Raw genomic sequence first — 22,989 nt, forward strand, 5'->3', positions numbered from 1 at the left:
TTTTTAATTAAATAAATAAAATTCATTGGTTACTTAATTAGAAGCGTGTCCATATAAGCAATTTGAAAAAAACAAAAAAAGCGGAAAAATCTTGTTTTCATGTGTGGGTTCAGATTTCAGAAGCGAAAGTCCCAACTTAAAATAATGCCTTGCGAAACACGGAAGTATTATCTAATTAAAAAATATTTTATTTGAATAATTATAAAAACACTCCTACGAATTAATAAGGCAAATCACAACCAGATTTTTTTAATCTTATATGAGTTACAAGTTTCAGAATGAGTTGATTTTGGATGAGTATAATATCTACGATCTAGAGATCATTTTCATCAAAAATCAATTCATTCCAAAAATTTTAATCCCATCGAAATTAGTTTTTTTTTTCTTTTAAATTAACAATTTACGATTCTTAACATCAAAGAGACCATCCTCACAAAAAATCAATTTATTCTGAAACTTTTAACCTATATAAGATAAAATAATTCAACTATAATGTGAGTTAGCCTTTATGTACACTCTATATTTTAGAGGCGTGGAGGTGCATTGAAAGACATCTATCTACATTCCATCTCCTGAACCTTAAATGTACTTTGAAAGTCGAGCCATAATTAAAATTGTTAAATTTTGTTTGTTTGGATTTCCATCGATTCCATTTTGGAATTAATATGAAAATTCTCTTTAAATGGTTAAAGTTCTCAATTCTTATCAATTATGATTCTCAATCGTTTTGGTTCCAAAAAGACCCGACTCTAATCACTTTCAATAAAAAGAGACGCAAAATTGAGGTTTTCGATTTTAATTTTGCTTATGATTCAATTCTGATTAAATTGACACACATGTGATGTCTCCATGCCATTTCAATATGTTAAAACAAAATTATTAAAATGGGGTGAAAACAGGATTCTCTTTGAAAATGCATTATTGTTTATTTTTCCTATAACCAATTCTCTCCCCCAAATCACTTTTCTATACAGGAGGGCAAATATTTTCTCATCCTACCCATTGAAAAATGATTTTTGCACCTTCTTAACACTGTACTCCCACCCTAATAACTAAAAACCATAGTTTAAAAACTGAAATGCTAGACTTGACTCGGATGCGCATATGGGGCGAGTCAACTCAATAACTCGTGATTCAATTATGGAGGATCAAATAAAATATATTAAATTTATAAATATTTAAAATAAGTTTTAACATTTTAAGTAGGCATAATGAGTATTTCTCTTCTTCACAAAAATATTATATAGTCTCTTAAGTCTGTCGAGTTCATGAAACTTGGCACTTTTTTTAGTAGACTTGATCACGTTGTCAAGTTGATTTGCTGAGTTTACTCAATATGTTGTTTCAATTGAGTTCGGGGCCAAAGCACCGCAAAATTCTACCAAGTTGAGACATTAAGACTTGATAAGTTTTGAAACTATACTAAAAGCCTTCTTTTGGGAATGGTGGGGAAGGAGGCCCTCCCTACTTCAATGGAAAGGGGGGGATCGCCGTTTCACATCCGCTCCTCTACTTATACCTTTCGCCCAACATGATCACGAACGAAGACAGAAAATGGCGTAGATAGGAGGACGAAACGAACCAACCCACTTGTCCTGATCGGAACGATTGAAGAAAGAAAGAGAATGGTGGCCCCTTCCGCCCAGGGGACATCGTCGGAGAACTATGTCGGGGACAGGGTGAGAACCTTCCGTTGGTCTATATGTTCCATCAATTCATTCGTAATTGATAGTTGAATTCATTTACCCATGATCATTTTTCCAAGAAAAAAGGTAATTTAATTCATTACTGGACCAACGTGTTGCGAATGTATTTATTCAAAACAATAAATTTACCATCCCTAAAAATAAAATATTTCTATACCAACATATTTTTCTAGAAAACTACTTTGAAAATCTTAACTTATGAAAATATCGTAATTAATGTTCTCTCTATAGTTAGGACAATTTTTGAGGTTTCTTCACAAAATCAACTTGAAGAAGGTTCCTACAGAGGATGTTTGTTCTGTTTTTTTTTTTTTTTTACCTTGGTCAATTATCAAAAATAGCTTGAAGATGATTGTAGACTGCACTCCTTTGTCTCAATCTTTGCACTTGACATAGTGCGTATCTCGAGTACACGACATTTATTATCTTTTATCTTTTTCCACTTTCCAAGGGTATCCCAATTTTGTTGTCTTTCATCTTCTACCCATTTTCCTTGAGTACCAGAACTTTAACTGCCCCTCCAACTTTATAATCTTTTATCTTTTACACCATTAACTTAACTCTAAAAGAGAATGGACATGCATACGCACACCCAGAGTCTATTACAAAAATTTATCTAAACAAAGTACGTAATATAAATATAAATCACTTAAGAGAGATTTATTGACAAACTTATCTGTTGCATTTTACTACAAAAACTCCATTGCTTTATCAAGTTTGTTACTCAACGAATATTTATTTCTAAATAAAAAACATACTAGCCTAACTCATTAAGATTTGAAATCTTATCAGAGGTTGTTGGGCTCACACATATTATCAAATTGGCAATCCAACACCATATTCTTCTAGATTTCACGAAAAATGTCATATTCAAAATAAAATAAATTATATTTTTTTAGCTTGACCTATGGTGTTGAAAATCGACGGCTATCGAACTCTCAAATTTAAAATTGAGATCTAACGGTGAAAAATATTTGTTTCAAAGTGTTTAGCTTAAATTTTCTCAAAGTATTTACTTTAAATGTTTTTTTATGCCAAAAATTGATTCATGTAACCTTTCTTACTAAATTGGTAAGAAAAATATTTTTCTTTCTTAACAAATCTCTTGAAATGAAACTCACATTTTATAAAAGGTAAATATTCATAACGTCCTTAATATAATAGGTATTCGATTAAAAAATTTAGGGTATGATATATTTTTAATCATTTAAAATGATATGGATCCCGCTCAAAATATATTAAGTAAGTGTAACTCCAATAGACTTGGACTCGATATTTGTATTTTTTCTCAAATATCATTTTATAAAATTAGCGCCCTCAAAAAGCATTCCAACGCACTTGGACTGGGGCTAGGGCTAAGGTTGGAGTTATCTACTTCGAAATATTATGAAGAGAGATAAAATGAGAGAAACAAAATAAGATTAAATTTATCTCTCTAAATATTGATGGTAAAAAATAATGATGTAAAATATTCTCCTACAACAAAATGACTCTATAATAAAATGCCTAACATATTTCCTATTTACGTTGGAGTTACTCTAACAAAGTTGATAAAGTAGGGGAGTTTTTCTAATATATAAATGCAACACATGGCTATCTGAAAAATCTATCCTTATTTAAATGAATAATGATTTTCTGACTCCCCCACGTGGCATGCTTAAAGTTCTCCCATTGCGTGTCATGTGCTATAACTACAAATTTTATGCATTGGGATACACATGCACATCCACATAAAATCTATGTATATGTGTATCTTGAGGCAGAAAATCCATGGTTCTAGCATATGTCACGTGGGAGAGTCAGATTATCACAACTCTATTTAAATATGAGAGCTGCTATTGCCACACCAACTTTTACTAATGCCAAACTAATTCTTAGGTAGATCACCAAAAAGAATTGCTCAGAGTTGGTGTGGAGTTAGTAATGGCTGATTCTCGTTGTGGTCAATGATGTCCCAACTCCCAGTAACCATCAGATAAATTTCAATTCGGGTCAATCGGATCGGTTATGTCAGAATCAAAATCCCTATTCCGGATCTGGAGATATCGGATCACGATTTCAGATATGTTCCGATCCATTGATAGCCCTACAACAAAGTTCTTCAGGCCTTCAAGGAATGGCATTAGTTAACCAGAGAGAGTCGTAAGTCGTAAGTCGTAAGCGCCTCTCTTCTACTCTTTAAGTTCTCTCCTCTCCAGACTCATCTCGAGATTCTTCGAATCTTGAATGGCGTCTATCCTAGCAAAAACGCAGAAGAAAAAATCGAAATACAATCTTGAAAACCTGAAAACCCTAGGTCACCAACTCCTATCTTCGAGATCTCACATCAACAATCTCCCTCTCCTCCTCACCTTCATTTCCCCTTCATCTCCTCCTCAACACGCTCTCGAATCTCTCCTCTCCCTCCAATCCTTCTTCATCCCTGTTCTTTCTGATCTCCCTTCCTCATCTTCGAAATTTCTCTTAGTTGGTGGTAGCGACGGAGAATCATCTAAAGACCCTGAACTTGTTTACAAAACATGGCTTCGATCGAAATTCGATGAGTTCGTCAAACATCTCATTGCCATTGCTGTTTCTTCACACTCCGAAGAAACCCTAAGAGTGAGTTTTGTTTAGTTTACTTTAATTGGCTGAGGTGGTTTGTGTTGTTGTTTGCTTGCTTTTATTGATGTAGTATTGTTATTTGGGAAATTTTCATTATTAGGAGGTGGCTTTGGATGCTATAATGGAATTTGTGAAATTGGGAAAAAGAGGAAAATTTCAATTTGTTATATATTACAGGTTTCTTCACACCATTGTAAGTTGTAGCACTTCTTAAATTATAGTAGAATTATGTTTCTATTTTTGTTTATTAACTCTGAATATTTAGTTAATCTGAAATCTCCTACAGAAAACACCCTTTGAACGCTGTTACACAATTTAACTGTGAAGCTTATAATTTGCTATATTGGGTTCTTGTCGATGGTCATCTGTTTACGATTCTTTTGTCAATTTCAGGTTCATTCAACATTGTCTGTTGATTTTTTACTACAATCGCTAGTGTCAAAGTTTTTCAAGTACATGGATGTCCGGTATGCCTAATTTAATTATCCTGGTATATTGTTAATATTAATTGTTTATATAAGCAGATCCCATTCGTCTGATTGTATAACTTCTGTAAAATTGTTGGAAAAAATTAGGGTTAATTAGGGACATGTTGATAAAGGCGTAATGAGGAAGTTATTGCCAATGCTTGTTAATTTAAATATTACAATTTAGTTCTGATTTTATTTATTTATTTATTATTTTCTCTCTCTCATTTGAATATCTCCTTGATAGTAGTAGCTTTCAAATACATGAGCTCTAAGGAAGACGACAATGGGCTCACAAATTAATGAGGCTTCAGATATACACAAAATATGAGAATTTGCATGATACAATGGTGTAGTTTCCTGCTTCCAAAGCTCATTATATTTGATGATCCTCATTGTAAGATAGACACTTGATACAGTTGATTATAGCCTAAAAGAAAGTTCTCAAGGAGGGAATTTTCACAAATTGTTTCAAACCAAGGGTCAAAAGACTGTGATGTCATTGATATGTGAGAGGTTAATTTAGCATGCATGAAAGCTAACATGAGGATATTTTTTCCCTTTTGTATTTGATCAGTTCTAAGTTAACTTTATCTGAAAGAAATAAGAGAAGGAAAGTTAAGGAGTTCATTTGTTGCATTCAGTAATGCTGGCAATTTTTCGGGTTTTACTGAAATAAGTATGCCTTCAGAAAGATGTAATCTTTCCGGCCGTCTTATGTGGTGGAAAGTAGATTCTTCGCTCTTCTCCTCTTGTAGTTTCACTTGCAAAGGCACTGGTGTGGTGGTGACTAAATAGCCTCAGAAAATCATGTTAGTGAACTTGTGAGTTGGAGAGCAAAGAATATTTGAGTTTTCATCTCAGATATTGAGTCTAGGTCAGCCCAAATGGAGAGGGCTCTCCTTTTAATAGACGTAAGTGGTTTGCATTGATTGTGAAGAGCATTAGATTCTGAATGTAACTGATCCTCCACTAGTCCATACTTGCCTTGGTTTAATACCATTTCTGCTCTACTACAATTGGTATTTGTAAATGATATTAGGAGTGGTTATGACAATATAATTGTTTCAGTTCGGTAGTGTTTCAGTTTCTTGAGTTGATTTGTTGTGTTATGCCTTTGCGACACCTTTGGGTTATGCGTAATTGATCATGCCGGAGTTTGGTGAGTTGGGGTGGATTCCCTTTGATTATATTCAATGTTGTTAAATAGCATATGTGACCATGTGCGACCAACATATGCTGTTCGCATATGTGACCATGTGCGACCATCATATGCGGTGGAATATGTTGTAAGAAACAAAAATTGAAAGAAAAAAGTGCAGAAAAATATGCCATCGTACAAATCGCATATGCCATCACATACATTGCACACTTCACACGCAAAAATTTTGCCATCCATATTGGCAGATAGCATAATTTGGGGTATGCGACTGTAGCATAAGCAATTTTCACTTTGAAAATAGCATATGTGAATATGCGACCGCATTTGACAACACTGATTATATTAAAGGTTGCCACTTGAGTGGAGATCTTTAATGTGCATTCTAGGTTTGAGTTGAATCAATTGAGGTCACCCTTTGCTTAACCATTGGTTGAGGTCACAATTGGATTGTTTACTTGTTGTAATTGCATTCTTTGCCTTCTGTTTGTAGAGTGGTCTATGTGATTGAGTCAATTAGAGGATAGAGATAGACATGGTGTGAGATTCTATTGATGTGGTACGTTATTTATTGAGTAATAGTATAATAGGAAATTTGGTTGAAGAGGGTCTGTACCATGTGTTATGGGTGAGAGAGAATGAGAGCCAAACCCCCTTGAATCCAACTTCATTTGCTAACCACCAGCCCTATAACTATCAAAAAAGAAGAAGAAAAGTATGAGAGCTGAACCAATTGAAGGGAGGAGCAAGAGTGGCAGCCGAACCACCAATCACAAGGACAGGGGGTTTAGCTACTAGATAAGGGCCAGACCTTCTATCACATGGATAGGATGTTGGTTATTCGAATTGGCTTTTTCTTGTAGTGAATTGGATCAGATTGAATCACATTTTCTTTGAGTGAAGTTTTATTTGGATGAATCACGTCTTTCGATAAATTTTCCATTTTTAAGATCATTTTTATATCCCGAGGATGGTTAAATTTTGGTTCCTACAAGTAAGTCCTTAACACCAAAGCTAATGTGCGTGTTTTTCATTGGTTTCATGTATTGGATGTAGTGGCTATATCATATATCCCCATTTTCATTAGCACCATGCACAAGATGTTGTAGAGACAGGGTTGCTTCCTTTAAACCCCTTAAAATTTATTCAAATTCCTATTGCCTTAGCTTGCTGCTACTATGTTGCATAACCGCATGCACAAGTGGCTTTCTTGTAATCAGCTGTTTTGATAAGGTAAGATTTCATTTAAAAAAAAAAAAAAAAATACAGATTGGGAAGTAAGCAAGAAAAAATGTTCTCGGTTAAATCTTTCTACAATGCTTTGGGTCCTACCAATCCTTATTTTCCTGTCATTACCGTTTGGGGACCAATAGTGACATCCAAAATAGCTTTAATTATTTATTTATTCTTTTAAATTTTTTTTGAAAACAGCCTTGGTTTCTCTTACCATGGACAATGTGATTGCAAGGGGGATAGCATCGATAGACTTCTGTTTCATGTGTAAATCAAATGGGGAATCAGTAAATCATTTACTTTTGCATTGTCCTTGGGCTATGAATGTTTGGGCCCATTTTCTATTGTTATTCGAAATTCTGTGATGTGTTCCGTTTTTTTTTTTTTTGGGTCGTCGATCTGTTTCAAAGTTGGTTCATTAAAGTTTTCCCTACCAAGAAAAGAATCTTGGTGGTCTTTAACTTGCTTCGCCATTTATTGGGGCATTTGGTCGGAGCAGAACAATGGGGTTTTTGAAGGGAAAGAGCATTCCGTGAACAATTTGATTAGAAGATAATGGGGCTCATCTACTCATGGAGTAAAATTTATGAGGAATTTAGAGAAGTTTTTTGTTCAGATGGACAGTTCTTTGTTCAGCATGAGGTTCTTGTGATCGGTTTCTTTCTTTTTGTCTTTTGTTTTGCTTGTTATATCTAGGTGACCAGCTTGGCCTCCCCCTTTCTGTCTTTTCTTGTTTAATAAAATTCTTTTTTACCAATCGAAAAAGGAAAAAAAAGAAAAAGTATACATAGCTTGAAAAAGATTGGTAAAAAAACCAACCTAGAGAAAGAAAGGAAAACGACAGTTAAAGACATCCTACCTATAAGTGTCGAGAGCCTAGGCCAAGGAGCTCTCTCGAACAGGGAAACTTGAATGCTGGCCCGGCCCGAAGCAGAGTGAACTATCTAAAAAGCCCAGGACAGGTCAAAATAGTATTTTTTTAAAAGTTTATCCCAACATTTGTGTCCAAGCTTTCATAGAAAAAGTTCTCGGAGGCAATCCGATGTGCTGCCCCAAGAAGGTTGAACCCATGCCTATGAGAACTAGGGATGAGGCTCTTAAAGCTCTGGTGCAGAATTGCCTATTCCTGAAGATCAAGCAATGCTAGTTCACGGAGATTTAACAAACCCATTACCATCTTCCTTGTTATAAAATTTTGCTTTTATATGCTTTTTCACCTTTGATGTTGCAAGCTCTCAACTCGACCTTTGTGAAGAACTTTCAGAAATATTTGAGTTCTTGGTGAGTCTTGGTTTATTTTATTTTTTAAACTTGTACACTCATGCTGACTTAGACTTTCTGAAACATATGATTCTTGGTGAGTTACTTAGCCTTATGAAGGCTTTTGTTGGATAAATAACTTCATGTATTTCACACTTAATCAAATCAGTTCTAAATCTGTTTATTGTGTTTTCATAAATCACATTGCTTTTGGAATGGTAAATACTTAAATAGTTTCAATGTGGATTGCAATCTTGTGCATCATATTTTCAATTTTATGCCTTGCATTTTATTCTTCCCTATATTCTCTTTTGATCTGCATGTTGCATACTGTCGTTGCATAATATCATGACTTTCTCTACTTGATTGACTTGTTAAATCGTTTATTCTGCCACAGTTATTTTACCTACATTAGCTTGGAAAAGCTTGTTAGGAGTTTAGAGTCAACAAACATTACAGGTACCCACTCTTCGATGAACTTTGCTGTACTAGATTTTCCCCCAGTTAGCTCTGTATTTTTAACGTGTTATTACTGTCTCCTTATCACAAACCATCTTGACTTGATTGCTTAGACCAATATTTTACTTGTTGCTTTTAGTTTTCTGCCCGCACCCCCTCTCTTTTTTCTTGGTCTATTGACATTTTCCTTTTTCTTTTAGACAACATCGATACAAGTGTAAATGACAATGGGGAGCATATTTCAAGTTCAAGGTTTGTTCCATATGTACTTATTTGTTCTCTCCTATATTCTATATTATTATTTGTTCTTTTATTATTTTAGAGTGTCTTTGTTTGTGGAACAAGCTTAACATTGTTTCTGTCTTTATTTTATATCATATGATGAATAAATGTTGGAATGGCTGAAGCTAATGTGCCCTCTTTTAATTTATATTATGATGTTTCGTGAAGACGAAGGAAGCTATCTGCAAAAGAGATTGCAGGAAGGTGTCTTGAGGCTCTATGTCTTCTGTTGTTTAACTCAATGTTTTTGAATATATAGGTTCGGGAATGAGTCTTCATAAAGTGTAAGGTATTAGCCTCTAGGCATGGGCTTATAATCTATGAAAATGCGGAATAAATAATAATCAATAGGAAAGAATTATTAATTAAGTAATAAAAGAGATGTAGGTGAAGAGAAAAATTTGGATCTATTTTATTGGGGGAAAAAACATTTTTTCAGTTCTGTTATATTGTTTATAGCATGATGATATCATGATGGTATAAGCAATCAATTTGGTGGTTACATTGTTTTGTACTATATCTAATACAATGGGTGTTCCAAATGTGCTCTCCACTTCCCAATATCACCAACATTTTTGAGAGGCACACGGAGCTTTATCCTTCTTTCATGAGCGTTTGCAAACATTCAGTTTGTTTTCCTGATTTGGAGCTTATATTGTATTCCATTCCCCAAGTTTTGAAAGGGTTGTCATAAGAACATTATATTGATAACTTGATTAATGATATGGGACCCTAGATATAGTTGAATGACAATCTAATTCATGTTGCTGACAAGTTGTGGGATAGTGCATGGTTGATACTGATTTTTACTGTATAACTATGATCTGGCATCACCATTATGGTCATTTTGACCACAATAATTTACACTAAAATGCATTATCATAAGTGACTTGAGTTGTACAGCCGTATGCCAGATTCTAATTGTTGGATCATACGGTTCATAAAGAAATTTTTGAGTTAAAAAATATGAAATAGTGTCTTGTAAACTTTTGTTAGAAAAAATACATTGTATTCCTAAGAATTCCATAACTTATCTGGTAAAAAGGTACTCCACAACAACAAAAAAAAATGCCATTCACCAAAAAAATTGCGTAAGGATGGGGATGTGGCTTCTTTGACATATGCAATTTGTTAACCACTTCTACCAAAATAATGTTTGCTTTGCTGCCACTATCGATGACTGTATTACCTAGTTCATAGTCGCTGTTGACAATTTTTTAACAATATGATGCACTTCAAGTTATTCAATGGAAGAAGCAGATGATGGAATTACTCAAACCACAATAAGAATCTCTTTTATTTGGATGCATGAAATCCATCCAGAATGTGAAAATGTGGGGATTTCTCTCCCCTTACATTTATTTTTCCCCTAAATCAACATTACGACTCAGAAATCTTCTAAAAAAGCTATTAATCTATCTTAAGTAAATCTTCCTAATCAACAAAACAAATATTTCCACTTGCTGAGTGCTTATAATTTAATCTTGGGCTTCTCCTAGGGCAGGGGTGGAACTACAGCGGGGGGCAATTTCCCCCACAATTTTTTGGGTGATTTTAGATACCTTTTATTTTGATTTTAATTTGAGATACCCTTATGTTTTCAACTGATGACATGCCCTCTTTGACCATGTTGCCTCCCTCCAAGTTTTACCCCCCCCCCCCCTCCACCGAAAAAAAACACACTCAATTTTTTGGGTGATTAGACACCCCTTACACCTAGATGAATATTTTAGATATCTCCACCTTTGTTTTCAACTGATGACATCCCTCCTTTGACCTCTACTTCTTTTCTAAGCTAACCAAAAATGACCTAAATACCCTCATTGTCAACTTATAACCAAAAAGCTTATTTTTTTCTTCCAAAATTGTCGTCTTCAAGTACTCCAACCTCCGTAGAAAATTAATTTTAATCAATTTCACTTATCTTCAATCCATGCTTTTGAACATTGTCTGAACTTTTAATCCCTTATATAAAACCTTAGAATTTTCTATAAAAAATTTCATCATCTTCTACTTCAAAAATCCTATCTCGTTCTTTGGATTTGAAGGTTAAAGTAGATCTTGAGGCTGAAAAGTCAGTAAAATTTTCATCCAAGAGTTAAAGTTGACTAATTTTGGGAAGAGATCGAATTTGATAGGTTTTTGGTTTCAGGTTGAAGAGGGTAATGAAGTCATTTACATTTGTCTATTGGATAAGATCGAGGTTGAGTAGGTGATTAAGTGGATATTTCGAGATAGCCTTTGTTTTTGAGCTGATGACATTGCCCCTCAACTTGGGCCTTCTCTCATAGACTAATGAGAAATAACCTAAATGCCCTTTCCTCAATAAACCTTTGAATTTTCACCCCAAGACCATTCATCTTCAAGATCTTCAACCTTACCATACGATTAACTACAGTTTGCCCCCCCACTCCCCCTACAAGAAAATCCTGGTTCCGTCCCTGCTCCTAGGCCAATGCTGGTGCTACTTCTGGCTCATGGTCGAAGCTTCATTACTACTTTCATCTTTTTTTCTCTATTAGAAACATACCACTTACCAGCCAAAAATATAAGATAGATATCTTTGGCATATGAATATTCCCTTCGCTGGTCACTGTTGGTGCCATTAGCTATTTTAAAGGCACTGTTAATGTGTTCCTGTTCTGCACTTTTTTTTCCTCTCTAATCATTTTCCTATAGCCATATATTGCCTTTGTATTACAGGTTAATCATGTCAAAACTTCAGTTTTGCACCTGATGAAATGATTCCTGTTATTTGCGCGGAGTTGAATTTGTTACAAAAACCACTACACGGTGTAACGGAATTTTTATTGTTTTGAAGTGTTGTAGAGCTTGCCATTCTCAAGATACATTATATTCTATCATCCATCCCTCCTCTAGAGGTCCAAGAAGGGAAATCTGATTATGAGATGTGGAGTGGGTTAGGTGAGTAACTATTTTCTTCTTTGTTACGATCTTTAAGTTTATTGATCTTTTCATTTGGAGGTAACTTTCGGAAACCTTTACTCTTTTATCTTTGGTTTGTGTGATTTTCTATTATTTGTGCTTCTAAAGCTTTACAACTGTTGGATGCTTTGCTCTTGCATACTTCCTCATGCATTTGTGCATCTTTTGTTCTGTTAGACAAACCACAAATTGTACGCAATTTTTCTGCCTTCATTTCTGTATGTATTGCTGCTGCATCTCTTTTGCTTCATTCCTTGCTCATTTTCTCTTTTGACAAAGAGATACCTTTTATCACAAGGTACGCAAAAGTGGGCCAACCTACTTTGTGGTGCAATGAATTTATAGGCTGTCAAATCTCTAAATCTCCTGCTGGATCCCTCACATGGTGAGAGTTATATTTGAATTTCCAAAGCTTCGCTTCTTTAGTAGAATCCCAAGAAATGATGCTACATGCCTATACGAGTCACACTGTCTATCTTAAAATATCACAGAAGAAATTAGATGTGTCATCAACCCTCCAAAAGGAGTGTATCTACGCTTGAACCCATGACCTCAAAGTTGCATTGCAATTTGTTAACCATTTTTATAATTCTCAATTGTGTTTGATGCCCACGGAACCTAAAAACTCTGCTGTCAAAAGCCCCTGCCTGGATCCTGCTTAGCCCTGATTTTCTGCCCAGACCATCAAGCGCCTAGGCTTTACTCGCTTTAAGCAGGGTTTCAAAAACTGGGGTTAAAATGGTATTTTATGAAATAATTTTTTATAAATTGTGTTTTAATGGATATTTAATCAATTTTAGAGCATAAGGGGTGTCTCAAATATTTAGCTAAACTCGTGAGGTGTCTAAGATTAAAAAAAAGCTAGTAGGTGGCATATGCAAACACACATGTATTGCAAAATTTAGGATTTCTGCATGGTTAAGATTACTTCAATTTAGGATATGCAAACACATGTATTGCAAACACACATGTATTGCAAAATTTAGGATTTCTATTCTCATAATTTTATCATTTATATATTGTAAAGGTCTTTTTGTAATTTAAAATATTAACTAAGGCTATTTTGAAGATGGCATAATAAAATGATATTTGTGTTATTTTAGGAAACTGAAAACTAACTAACGTGGTTATATGGTCATGGGATTGTAATTTTATTCATTTTGACAAGGATGACCTTGATAATGACAAGTTAGATGTAAAGGTGGGGGCATTTTTGGTCCTCCAAACTTCGGTGTCAACAAAACATTTATTCTGCCTTATCTTATTATAACAACAAATATTTGTGAGGGGCATCAAATTACTTCAATATTTGGTGTTAAATTATTTTCATTTTCTTACATACTAGTTGTGTTTACAAGTTTGCTAGTAGTTGGTAACTTAGTATTTTCTTGGCAATGACATTTACATTATTTTTTTACTCTTTTTTACATGACCTTTACTACTTGCTAAAAAATGAAATGTTAATTTTTTTTTTTTTATTGCTTTGGCCCCACCTATAGGCCCTAAGGGGGTCTGCCATAGGCCCTGCCTAGCTCTCTTAACAACCTTGCCTAAAAGCAAGATCTCTAAAGCAATTAAACTTCAACTACAGCTACATATACTACAGAATTGAACAAATTTTATTTTATTTTTTCTGATATGCCAAAGTATGGTAAAATTTATAACTAAACGTGCTTGTATATGCTAAATAGGTATGTGTTCAAAGCATTAAAATTCTTTACAATACATTTCAGAATCTTTGGCAATTTTACTTTGTTAAAATTTAAATTTAGATTTTTCTTGCTTTAAATGCTTTGCAACACATTTCTGAATCTTTGGCACTTTTAGCTTGTTAACAATTTAAAGTAGAAATAGGTATTGTTTAGTATTTTATTTATACATAGAGTTTTGGTACTGACCTCATGTATCATGTCAGTACCTTCAAATTTATGGTACATATCATATGCTAAATTTTGTTACTTAGAAATACTTTAAATCATAATCAGCTTCAGAAAAGCTTGAGCATGGTACCTTCATTTTCCCTATAAGCTCCTCTAGGGCTCGATGGTTCAGAATAACTTAAAGAACATCGTTGAAATTGGGATTTGATCCACCAACACTATTTTAGGCTGCTGCTTCCTTTTTTTTTTTTCTGGGTGTGTTCGTGCATGCTTAAAGAATATGCTCTTGGTTCCATGTGTGATTTTTCCAGCATCTCTTCCATTGCTACTAAGTATTTGTCGATGCTTCTATGAACATGAATGAACTTGTGGGGTTTGGGTGGAATAAGTGTCCTAACTTTGTTTGTTATTGTATGGGTTAGGTTTTTCATCCAACGAAATTGATGGTAACGGGTCGAGTGAGATTTCACATGTGGAGGACGAACAAAACAAGCTAAGGAAATGTAACAACAGTGTAAGCTTTTTGTAATCTCCAGTGTCATTTTTTGGGTAAGATTAGGTTTACTAACAAATCTATTGCTATCCTTGGATCTGAATCCCAATCCATGCAATAGTGTTCTTCTCAGAGTGTTTCTTATCTTTATATAAATATTTTTTTTGAATCCTCTTAGCAAAAGGGGATGCATATATAAACAAAGCCCACTACATTTTTCTTTACATAGTGATTAGAAACTAATGAGCAAAGCAACTGAAAATAATAGCAAAAGACTGAAGAAGATGAGAGGAGGAAAAAAAAAAAAAATAGTAAGAAACAATAGAAAGAGATGACCTTTACTCTGTTACACAGATATAACCCATCTTAAAACAGAAAAGAGATACAGAAGGTTTTTATTCTGTGTTGCAAAACAACCCCTATTCTATAAACATACGCGTGAAAGGATTTTTTCTGTGTTGCACAGAGTTCCCTTTACACAATAAAAGGGCCAAACATGAATGAATGGGAGTAGGTTGAAAACAATCTATTGGAGCTTCTTATACTTCATGTTGTAAGATTTTTACATGTGTGCAGAAGATACACTGTGACATCTAGGCCAACACTTTAAGTTCAGCACTCCAGCATGTAGGCATCCTAGGTGACAACTTGGTGATTAATGCCTAGTTAGGGGTTGGTCTAGGTGCCAAGGGTCCTAGCTTGATGAGGTAATCACATAGAACCAAAGCTTTAACAACACTATCACATACACTTATAGAATAATGCTTATCATGATGACACCTGAGTTTGTAACATCTAAAAGTGGTTTGAATCTAGCATCAATCAGGCCCAAACTAATTACTAACTCTGCATGGGCAGTACGGTCCTGCATTCTTAAGATGCATCATTATAATTTCTTGTTTCCTTTATGGTGGATAAATTTTTTTCTGTTTAGACTTTAGACAGTGGATTGTCCTTTTCTTTTGATGCACTTTTACTATTTTCATCTTGTCCAGGTCTTACTGACATCCCAAATTGCCAAAAAGATGAAACTGAAGTTTACTAAAGCATGGATATCATTTCTTAGGCTACCTCTCCCTCTCGATGTGTACAAGGAGGTAACCCTTAAAGTTCCTTTTTGTGTTTGTTTGTTTTTGTTTTGTTTTTTTTAATTAGTAAAATTTTATTGAAAGAGGACAAGGAGTCCTCAAAGAAGGATACAGACAAGAATCACTCCCTGATTACATTATCCCATCTAAACATAAAATTTTCGAAAAACAGACCCCTAAATTCCTTAAATTGTTTACACCACAAAATAACTATCCAAAGATATTGAAAATAAGCTCTTGCATATTGCTCTCTTTCCCATTGAATGTGCGCATATTCCTTTCTTTCCACAAGCCCCAATATATAGCAAAAGGCGTTAACTTCCACATAATCTTCAACCTGCCAGAAAAGGTTGGGGATTTCTAACCGGAGGGAAGAGAAACAAACAAACAAAGATGACACCAAGGGACCTTAAACAATGAGAGGCAGTGAGACCAAACCAAAAAGGCCTCCTCACTAGGAATAAGAATATACTCCACAGACTCACCACTCACTTTGCACATACAACAATAATCAACCAAAATGAGGCCTTACGCTTAAGGAGATTGACCATTAGAAGTCATTGAGTTTTGAATATCTAATTCTTTCTTGGTTTGGAAGGTTAAATTTTCATAGCTTGTTTTCTCGTCTTTGAAAGCTTCTCAATTCCTAGACCTATGCTTGTGGTTCAAAACCACAACTTCCTTGATTTTCAATTACCTTCAGGTTCTATGACATAAGTAATTGATTCCATCTTCCATCCTCCAGTGGGATCAGGTAGGATTCTAGCCTTGGGATTTCAAATTTGGGGTTTCCCTTAGAATTTGATTGGAGGTGTTCTTGGGTTGTTTGAAAGAATTGGATGGGTTATGTTAAGGATTAGAAGGGTGATGAGACTGGTGAATACCAAGGGCTGATAAAAGTGGATTTGTATTAAGACATGAAGGTGGCACCTCTGTTAGGTGGTAAAGTCTGCGAGTGGCTATGCTGCAGACCTGAGATCAAAACTCAGCTCTCTCACTTAAAACCAATTAAAAAAAGTAGGGATGATGGGTAGAAGTAAGTTTCTGGATTCTTTGGGTTATGTGGTTGAATTAGATTAAAGGCCTTGGAATTCTAGGAAATCAGGAAAAAGGAAAACAACAGAAATATAGGCTGTTGAGGGTTTAAAGAGGAATAAGTGACTTTTGTCTAGTAACTGAATTGAAGAGTTTTATGAGCTTTTTAACTGTTAGGCTAGGTATATGGGTTGGTGGATGGGTCCAAATTGATTGTTGATGGAAGTGGGGATGACGGGCGAAAACAGGTTTATTTATTCTATGGGTTGTGGAGCTGGATTAGATTGAAGACCCTGGAATTCTAGAAAACGAAGAATATTAGAAAATTTAAAGCATGCAGCCTAGAAGTTCGCCTGTTTCTAATAATTGATGACACCAGAGTTTAACTATTTTTAGAAGGCTTGAAAATTAAATTGACAAGAAACTAACAAACAGAGTCGAGCTGAAATAAGCTACTAAGACTAGTGACTAGCAACGAGAGGACTGAAAGTAGAAACTAGGGAACAGTAAAGTGTCTGCCATTGGCCCCTTAATGGGCTGGTGGACAAATGGCCAGTAAACCCAAGTGGCACACAGGTCTGTTGGTGGAAATCCTTAATATATGTTATCGGCTTCCCTGTGGACTACCCCTTGGATCTATGGTTGAATTATTTAAACCTCTTAAACTGGGTATTATCTGGAGCAGTCACATCTAGGATACTTACACACAATTTTTTTTTCCCTCATTCAACTCTTTCAACTGTATTACACCATCCATATCATAATTTAACTTTTATCTTTTCTTAGCAAGCTCCGAATTGTAGTAGTTTTTGTACTCTCTTTCTCCACAGTCTATGGGCTTTGTATAAATTTTTATAGATCATATGTTTTTTCAGTCTTTTGAAGTGATGGGATGCCTGACCACCTTGATTTGATGATTATCTAAAACAGACCATTTCAGAAATATATCAAGTTTCCCATCATTGGGAGGTTCCAACTTAGCTAAGCCGGTAAGGGTCGATTCCATGACCTGGGTTGAAAACACGTTGAACTCACTTTCACGCTGACCGTTGACCGCTTGCTTGCTTAGCTCAAAAAAAAAGTTGCCTACCATTGAATATACCAAATTTTGCCAATTTGATTTTGATTTTGATTTTGATTTTTTCAATCCTGGAAAAGTTTTTTTTGTTAATTCATTGTTAGCCTCTTCCCTATATAAGCCATTTTGTATACATGGTTCAAAACCAAATAACTGTTGCAACATGTGTCATTATTCTTTACCGAGTTTGGTAGTTCATTCTTTCTTTCTCCACTGGTTGGTGGTTTGTTTGGGTTTAGTGGTTTACTTATTTCCCAATTGCTATCTTATTTCTGAGGGATTCACATAAAAAAATGTCCTATTTGTTGTATTTGCATGCTATTTTGGAGCAGTTATATGTGTGTACAATAATGAGTCACCAACATGTTGATTACCTTTGAACCAATGGATTTGATTTACAAATTCAAGATTCTTGTATTTCGTTCTTGACATTGTAAATATTTTCATCTCATGATTCATTTATGCTTATCTAATCTGCAATCCTTATTATACTCAGGTTCTCGTCATGCTCCATCAGGCGGTTATTCCTCATCTGTCGAATCCATTAATGTTATGGTGAACCCACTTCTTGAGTTTTTTTGTTTTCTCTTGTAGGTTTGGAACCTGGCTGGAACCTGATTTATTTTCTGACAATGTGCAGTGACTTTTTAACGAGATCATATGATATTGGCGGTGTTATCAGCGTTATGGCTCTTAGCAGCCTTTATGTTCTTATGACTCAACATGGTCTAGAATATCCCAACTTCTATGAAAAGCTTTATGCATTATTGGTACCTTCTATTTTTATGGCGAAACATCGGGCAAGATTTTTTGAGGTAATTGCCTCGATTTGTTGGAATGGGTTGTGGCTATCTGCTTGGACTGATGGGTTGTTTTGACAATGTCAACAGAAGTCAGAAAATATTAGTAAGAAATAATATAGTACGCAAAAATATAGGGAAAATGGCTTACATCATTTAGTGTTTATGTATTTCATCTGAATCCATTGACATTTTACATTGAAAAATCCCTCCTTGTAACTCCAAGAATCTCTTCCAGGCAAAGAGATGATAATCCAAATGTCTCTAAATCACCCCTGCACCCCACGAGAAACACCCATTTTTCTTTAACATCTTTCCCTGCAAAATAGTCCAGCACAAGTGACCAGTAATTTTAAAACAAATGGTTCAGGTCCCTTGGGGTTGGTACACAGCAATTCAAGGCTACCTACCCGGGTTGTGATCTGACCATGTGACCATGCGACTTGGGTGGGTCAAACTTGTTTTGGCTACCTTTTGGGGCTGGGTATCTGATCTGTGGCTGCATATTTCTGGTTTTGATGGATAGGTCAAACCAGGCGATGTGGCCCACCTGGGATTTAAAACATTGTATACAAGTTTGTGGAATGGTATATGAACCTTTACCATCTAATAGCTAGATGAAATTTATCTGCTTAACGATAAGGTATGGTTTTTTTTGGCAGCATTAGCCAAGTTAAAAGTTTGGGTAAGGTTCTGATGATGATGATTTGGTAAAGATAAATGGCATAATTTATTGGGGGTTTTCGATACCCTCTCAAGTTTGGGGAGACTTTTTTTCAGATACATATCAGGAAATCTTTTTTTATCTTTTCCAGAAATTTTTTTGTTTAAAAAAAAAAAAAATGCAATGTGTGTATTAGCTTATACATGTAACAAACATGAAAAAGAGAGTATAGAAATGACCTAGATTTTTGACAATTTGGAACAAAAAGCTTTCACCATAGGAAGTTTCATTCTCCCTGGATTATGCGTATAAATGTTTGTTAACTATATACATTTTGTGGTGTGCAGCTTCTGGATTCTTGTTTGAAGTCTCCACTCCTTCCAGCTTATTTGGCTGCTGCTTTTACAAAGAAATTGAGCCGTCTAGCGCTTGTGGTCCCGCCACAAGGAGAATTGAATATTATTGCTCTAATTCACAACCTTCTGCGAAGGCATCCTTCAATTAACTGTTTGGCTCATCGGGTAACAACAGTTTTCATCTTTTACCAACTTCTTATAGGCTTTTGCTAATCTTGGTGAAGAACTATAACTTAGACATCAAGGATTGTGACGCACACAAAGAAGCATGTGCATTAGTTACTTCTTTTTCAGTGAATGAGTAGACATGGTTCTTAGTCTTGGACTCGTGTCCCAGTTTGTTCTTGGGATAGATCGAGGTGAGTCAAGCAAATAGAGCATATTTTCCTCAAATCTTTGGGGTGAAAAACCGAAGACAGCCTTAGACTAGTCTGATCCAATGTGAATTGAGATTCATGATTGAATCATAATCTGGTCTCTGCAAAGGCCAATTCAACTTAGGCAAGTCAACATGGATGAGTCTTAGAAGTATTTGTTTGAGTTGGGGGATATTATAAGTAGGCTATGTAACGATAACAAGGCATTTCTAATGTTTTTGTTGTGTTGGAAACCCATTGACATGCATATTCGAGTCGATATGCGACGACTAGGGCTGACAATAGGTCGGGTGTGGGTTGTGTGAAGTGTATATCCGTATCCGATTATGTATTTGAATATTCGTTTCTTTTATTTAAGAATATGTTTTATATGTTTTAGGTGAGTTTGTAGATTCTAAGACTATTGAATATCTTATCCTGTGCTGTTCAGAAAAAAAGCATTTCCAAACCATTTTTGTTCATCCTTTCTAAGATTGAGAAATTTTCCAGAATCTTTTCGAGGAAACTATTAATAGCTGTGATTGTGGAGCAGGTTGATGATGAGAGTGATAGAAATGCTTCAAGTGGAGAAAATGAATTTAGTGGGAATACAAAGGAGTCTGATCCCGGCCCAGAAATGTCCAGTAAAAAACCTGGTGTTGATCTATTTAACTTTGAAGAGAGTGATCCTGCAAAATCTAATGCCATGAGTAAGTTGCTATCTCAACTCACCATCATCAAATTTTTTTGCTGAAAGAATCCTGTTTCTCCATTCAATTCTATATAAAGCCTTGTCTTCTATTAATTCTAGTGTGTTCATATCCGCTTTCACTACCTCAACCAATTTTTTCTGTTCTTCTGTCGCTCTTTTAGAACCTTTAACTTGCAGTCCCATCAAAGGGCTGGAATTGGTCTTTTTTGCATATGACCAAATCATCTCATTTGACTTTCCCTTAGTTATCACGTATTAAGGCTAATACATTTTCATGAATGAGTTAAATTCTAACTTTATCTTAGTTTTTCTTCTCACCCATAGTTGCATTCTAATCTTTGCTGTACCCAATCTATGACCATTTTTGTTGTTGTTGTCCAACATTCATCTCTAAAAACATACTTAGTCTTACTATTGTCTTATTCCTTCTAATTTGATTGGATATGCGTCGGTTACATAGCATTCAACCAAATGATTCTGATATAATTGCTTGGGACAGGAAGTTCTCTTTGGGAAATAGACACCCTTCGCCACCACTACTGCCCGGCTGTTTCTAGGTAACCATGCTTCATCCTTAATCATCATCACACCCCTCTCTTATGTCTTATTTTTTTCTTATAGCTTCTTTTGTATGTTAGATTTGTCACATCACTTGAGAATGACTTGACGGTTAGGGCCAAAACCACCGAAGTCGCAGTTAAGGATTTTAGTTCAGGTTCATATGCCACAATATTTAGAGATGAGGTAAGATATTTTGCGATTTATTGAAGATTTTGTGTTTGCTTGATATATTTGTTGTAATATTTGGTATACCATTTTCAATGTCTGTCTCGTCATTTTATTGTAAATTAGTTTCCAACTAGATGTTCATTCAAGTTAATTAGAAGCAGATGTCAGTGGGCTTGCCAGACAGACACAATTTGGCTTTTTTGAAAATGCATATCTTGGAACATGTTTAGAGACACATCAAGAATTAGCAGACCTTAGTGTCAAATAAGAGCACCCGTGTTTTCTCGTGAAGGAAAGTTTTAATAAGCATTTGAGGTGCTGATGCTTCAGGCTCCATTAATGTGGGCATTTGAATCTTTTTCCTAGGTGGCTGAGAGAGTTTATTCCTTGGAATTCTGTTTTTCAACCAATAACCATTAATTCTGCCAGGATTTAATTGCCTTAAATCAATATTAATACTAGTCTAGTGGAGGTAAGTTCATTTTTCTTTGAGGTTGCTATATAATGACTTTTTAAACTGTTGAAATGTTGAGTTGTACAGATTGGGAGGAGGGTAAAACAGGTACCACTCGCATTCTACAAATCAACTCCAACTTCACTATTCTCGGAGTCTGATTTTGCTGGTTGGACATTCAAATTTGAAGAGACCAACTATGAGGAATCTGGGAATGATGACAATAAAGCAATAAATTCATCTGTGGAAGATAATCACAATTCTGCAAAAAGACAGCGAATTGAATGCTCTTGAGCCTTGATTTATTTAAGGGTTAGAAATTTTGTAGTTCAACTGATACTACTCCCCTTTTAAGTTTTCCATTGTTGGAAAAAATATATATACATATCAATTTTGTAGGTCTCTCACTATTTATTAATGTATTGCCGGGTTCTTGCAATAAAATTTTGTTTGTTTCTATTTTTTATTTATTTAAATTTACTGCATTAAGTTACTGCCACAGATGCTTGGAACAACTTGTATTAGGTAATACTCTTAGCCATCATTGTTGGCATATGTGATTGTACAAGTGCATATGCTATTGTGTGTGTAATTTTCAATTACAAAATCATATTATTCCATGGTGCATATGCAATTTTACTAGCTTTGGTCATTGTCTCACAGCGTACCATGCAATTTCTAATTGCATATGGTTCCAATGGTGAAAAAATTGACCATTGGGTGGAATGGGGTTTTTTTTTCCAGTTCCCCAATCCCTTAATCATCACCCCCAACTGTCACTATTTTTTACTCTTGTTTTAACTACGTTAGGTAATTTTTTTTTCAAATTTCTAATTGCATATGGTTCCAATGGTGAAAAAATTGACCATTGGGTGGAATGGGGTTTTTTTTTCCAGTTCCCCAATCCCTTAATCATCACCCCCAACTGTCACTATTTTTTACTCTTGTTTTAACTACGTTAGGTAATTTTTTTTTCAAATTTCTTAGACAATAATTTCTTAAATACTTGTTGAACATGTAAATAAAAATATAAGAGTATTATTTCCAGAGTTATGGTAATTATTATAAATTTTAGATTTATTTTTTTATTTTAAAAAAATTGAAATATAGGAGATCATACTCACCAAAATCAGTCCATTCCAAAACTTCTAAACCCATGTTTACAAAGATGGACGGTCCACGATTTTTCAACTTGTAAACATGGGGTTAGAAGTTTTGGAATAGGCTG

The 22,989-nt window shown here is 34.9% G+C and overlaps 1 protein-coding gene across 1 annotated transcript; it reads left to right on the plus strand.

Annotated features, from left to right (window-relative positions):
* The first annotated feature begins 3,807 nt into the window (after window positions 1-3,807).
* On the plus strand, window positions 3,808-22,218 carry EMB2762 (CCAAT-binding factor). Its single transcript, XM_086436421.1, has 15 exons — window positions 3,808-4,307; window positions 4,411-4,503; window positions 4,704-4,777; window positions 8,827-8,888; window positions 9,089-9,140; window positions 11,992-12,095; window positions 14,419-14,510; window positions 15,485-15,586; window positions 18,187-18,245; window positions 18,331-18,505; window positions 19,502-19,675; window positions 20,420-20,576; window positions 21,078-21,135; window positions 21,217-21,322; window positions 21,849-22,218. Exons 1-15 carry the CDS (start codon window positions 3,933-3,935, stop codon window positions 22,053-22,055), a joined length of 1,890 nt encoding a protein of 629 aa, XP_086292547.1. The 5' UTR covers window positions 3,808-3,932; the 3' UTR covers window positions 22,056-22,218.
* Window positions 22,219-22,989: the final 771 nt, after the last annotated feature.

This window comes from Akebia trifoliata, chromosome 3 (assembly GCF_017979445.1).
Source record: "Akebia trifoliata isolate Shusen 1 chromosome 3, ASM1797944v1, whole genome shotgun sequence".
In the NCBI taxonomy this organism is placed as follows: domain Eukaryota; kingdom Viridiplantae; phylum Streptophyta; class Magnoliopsida; order Ranunculales; family Lardizabalaceae; genus Akebia; species Akebia trifoliata.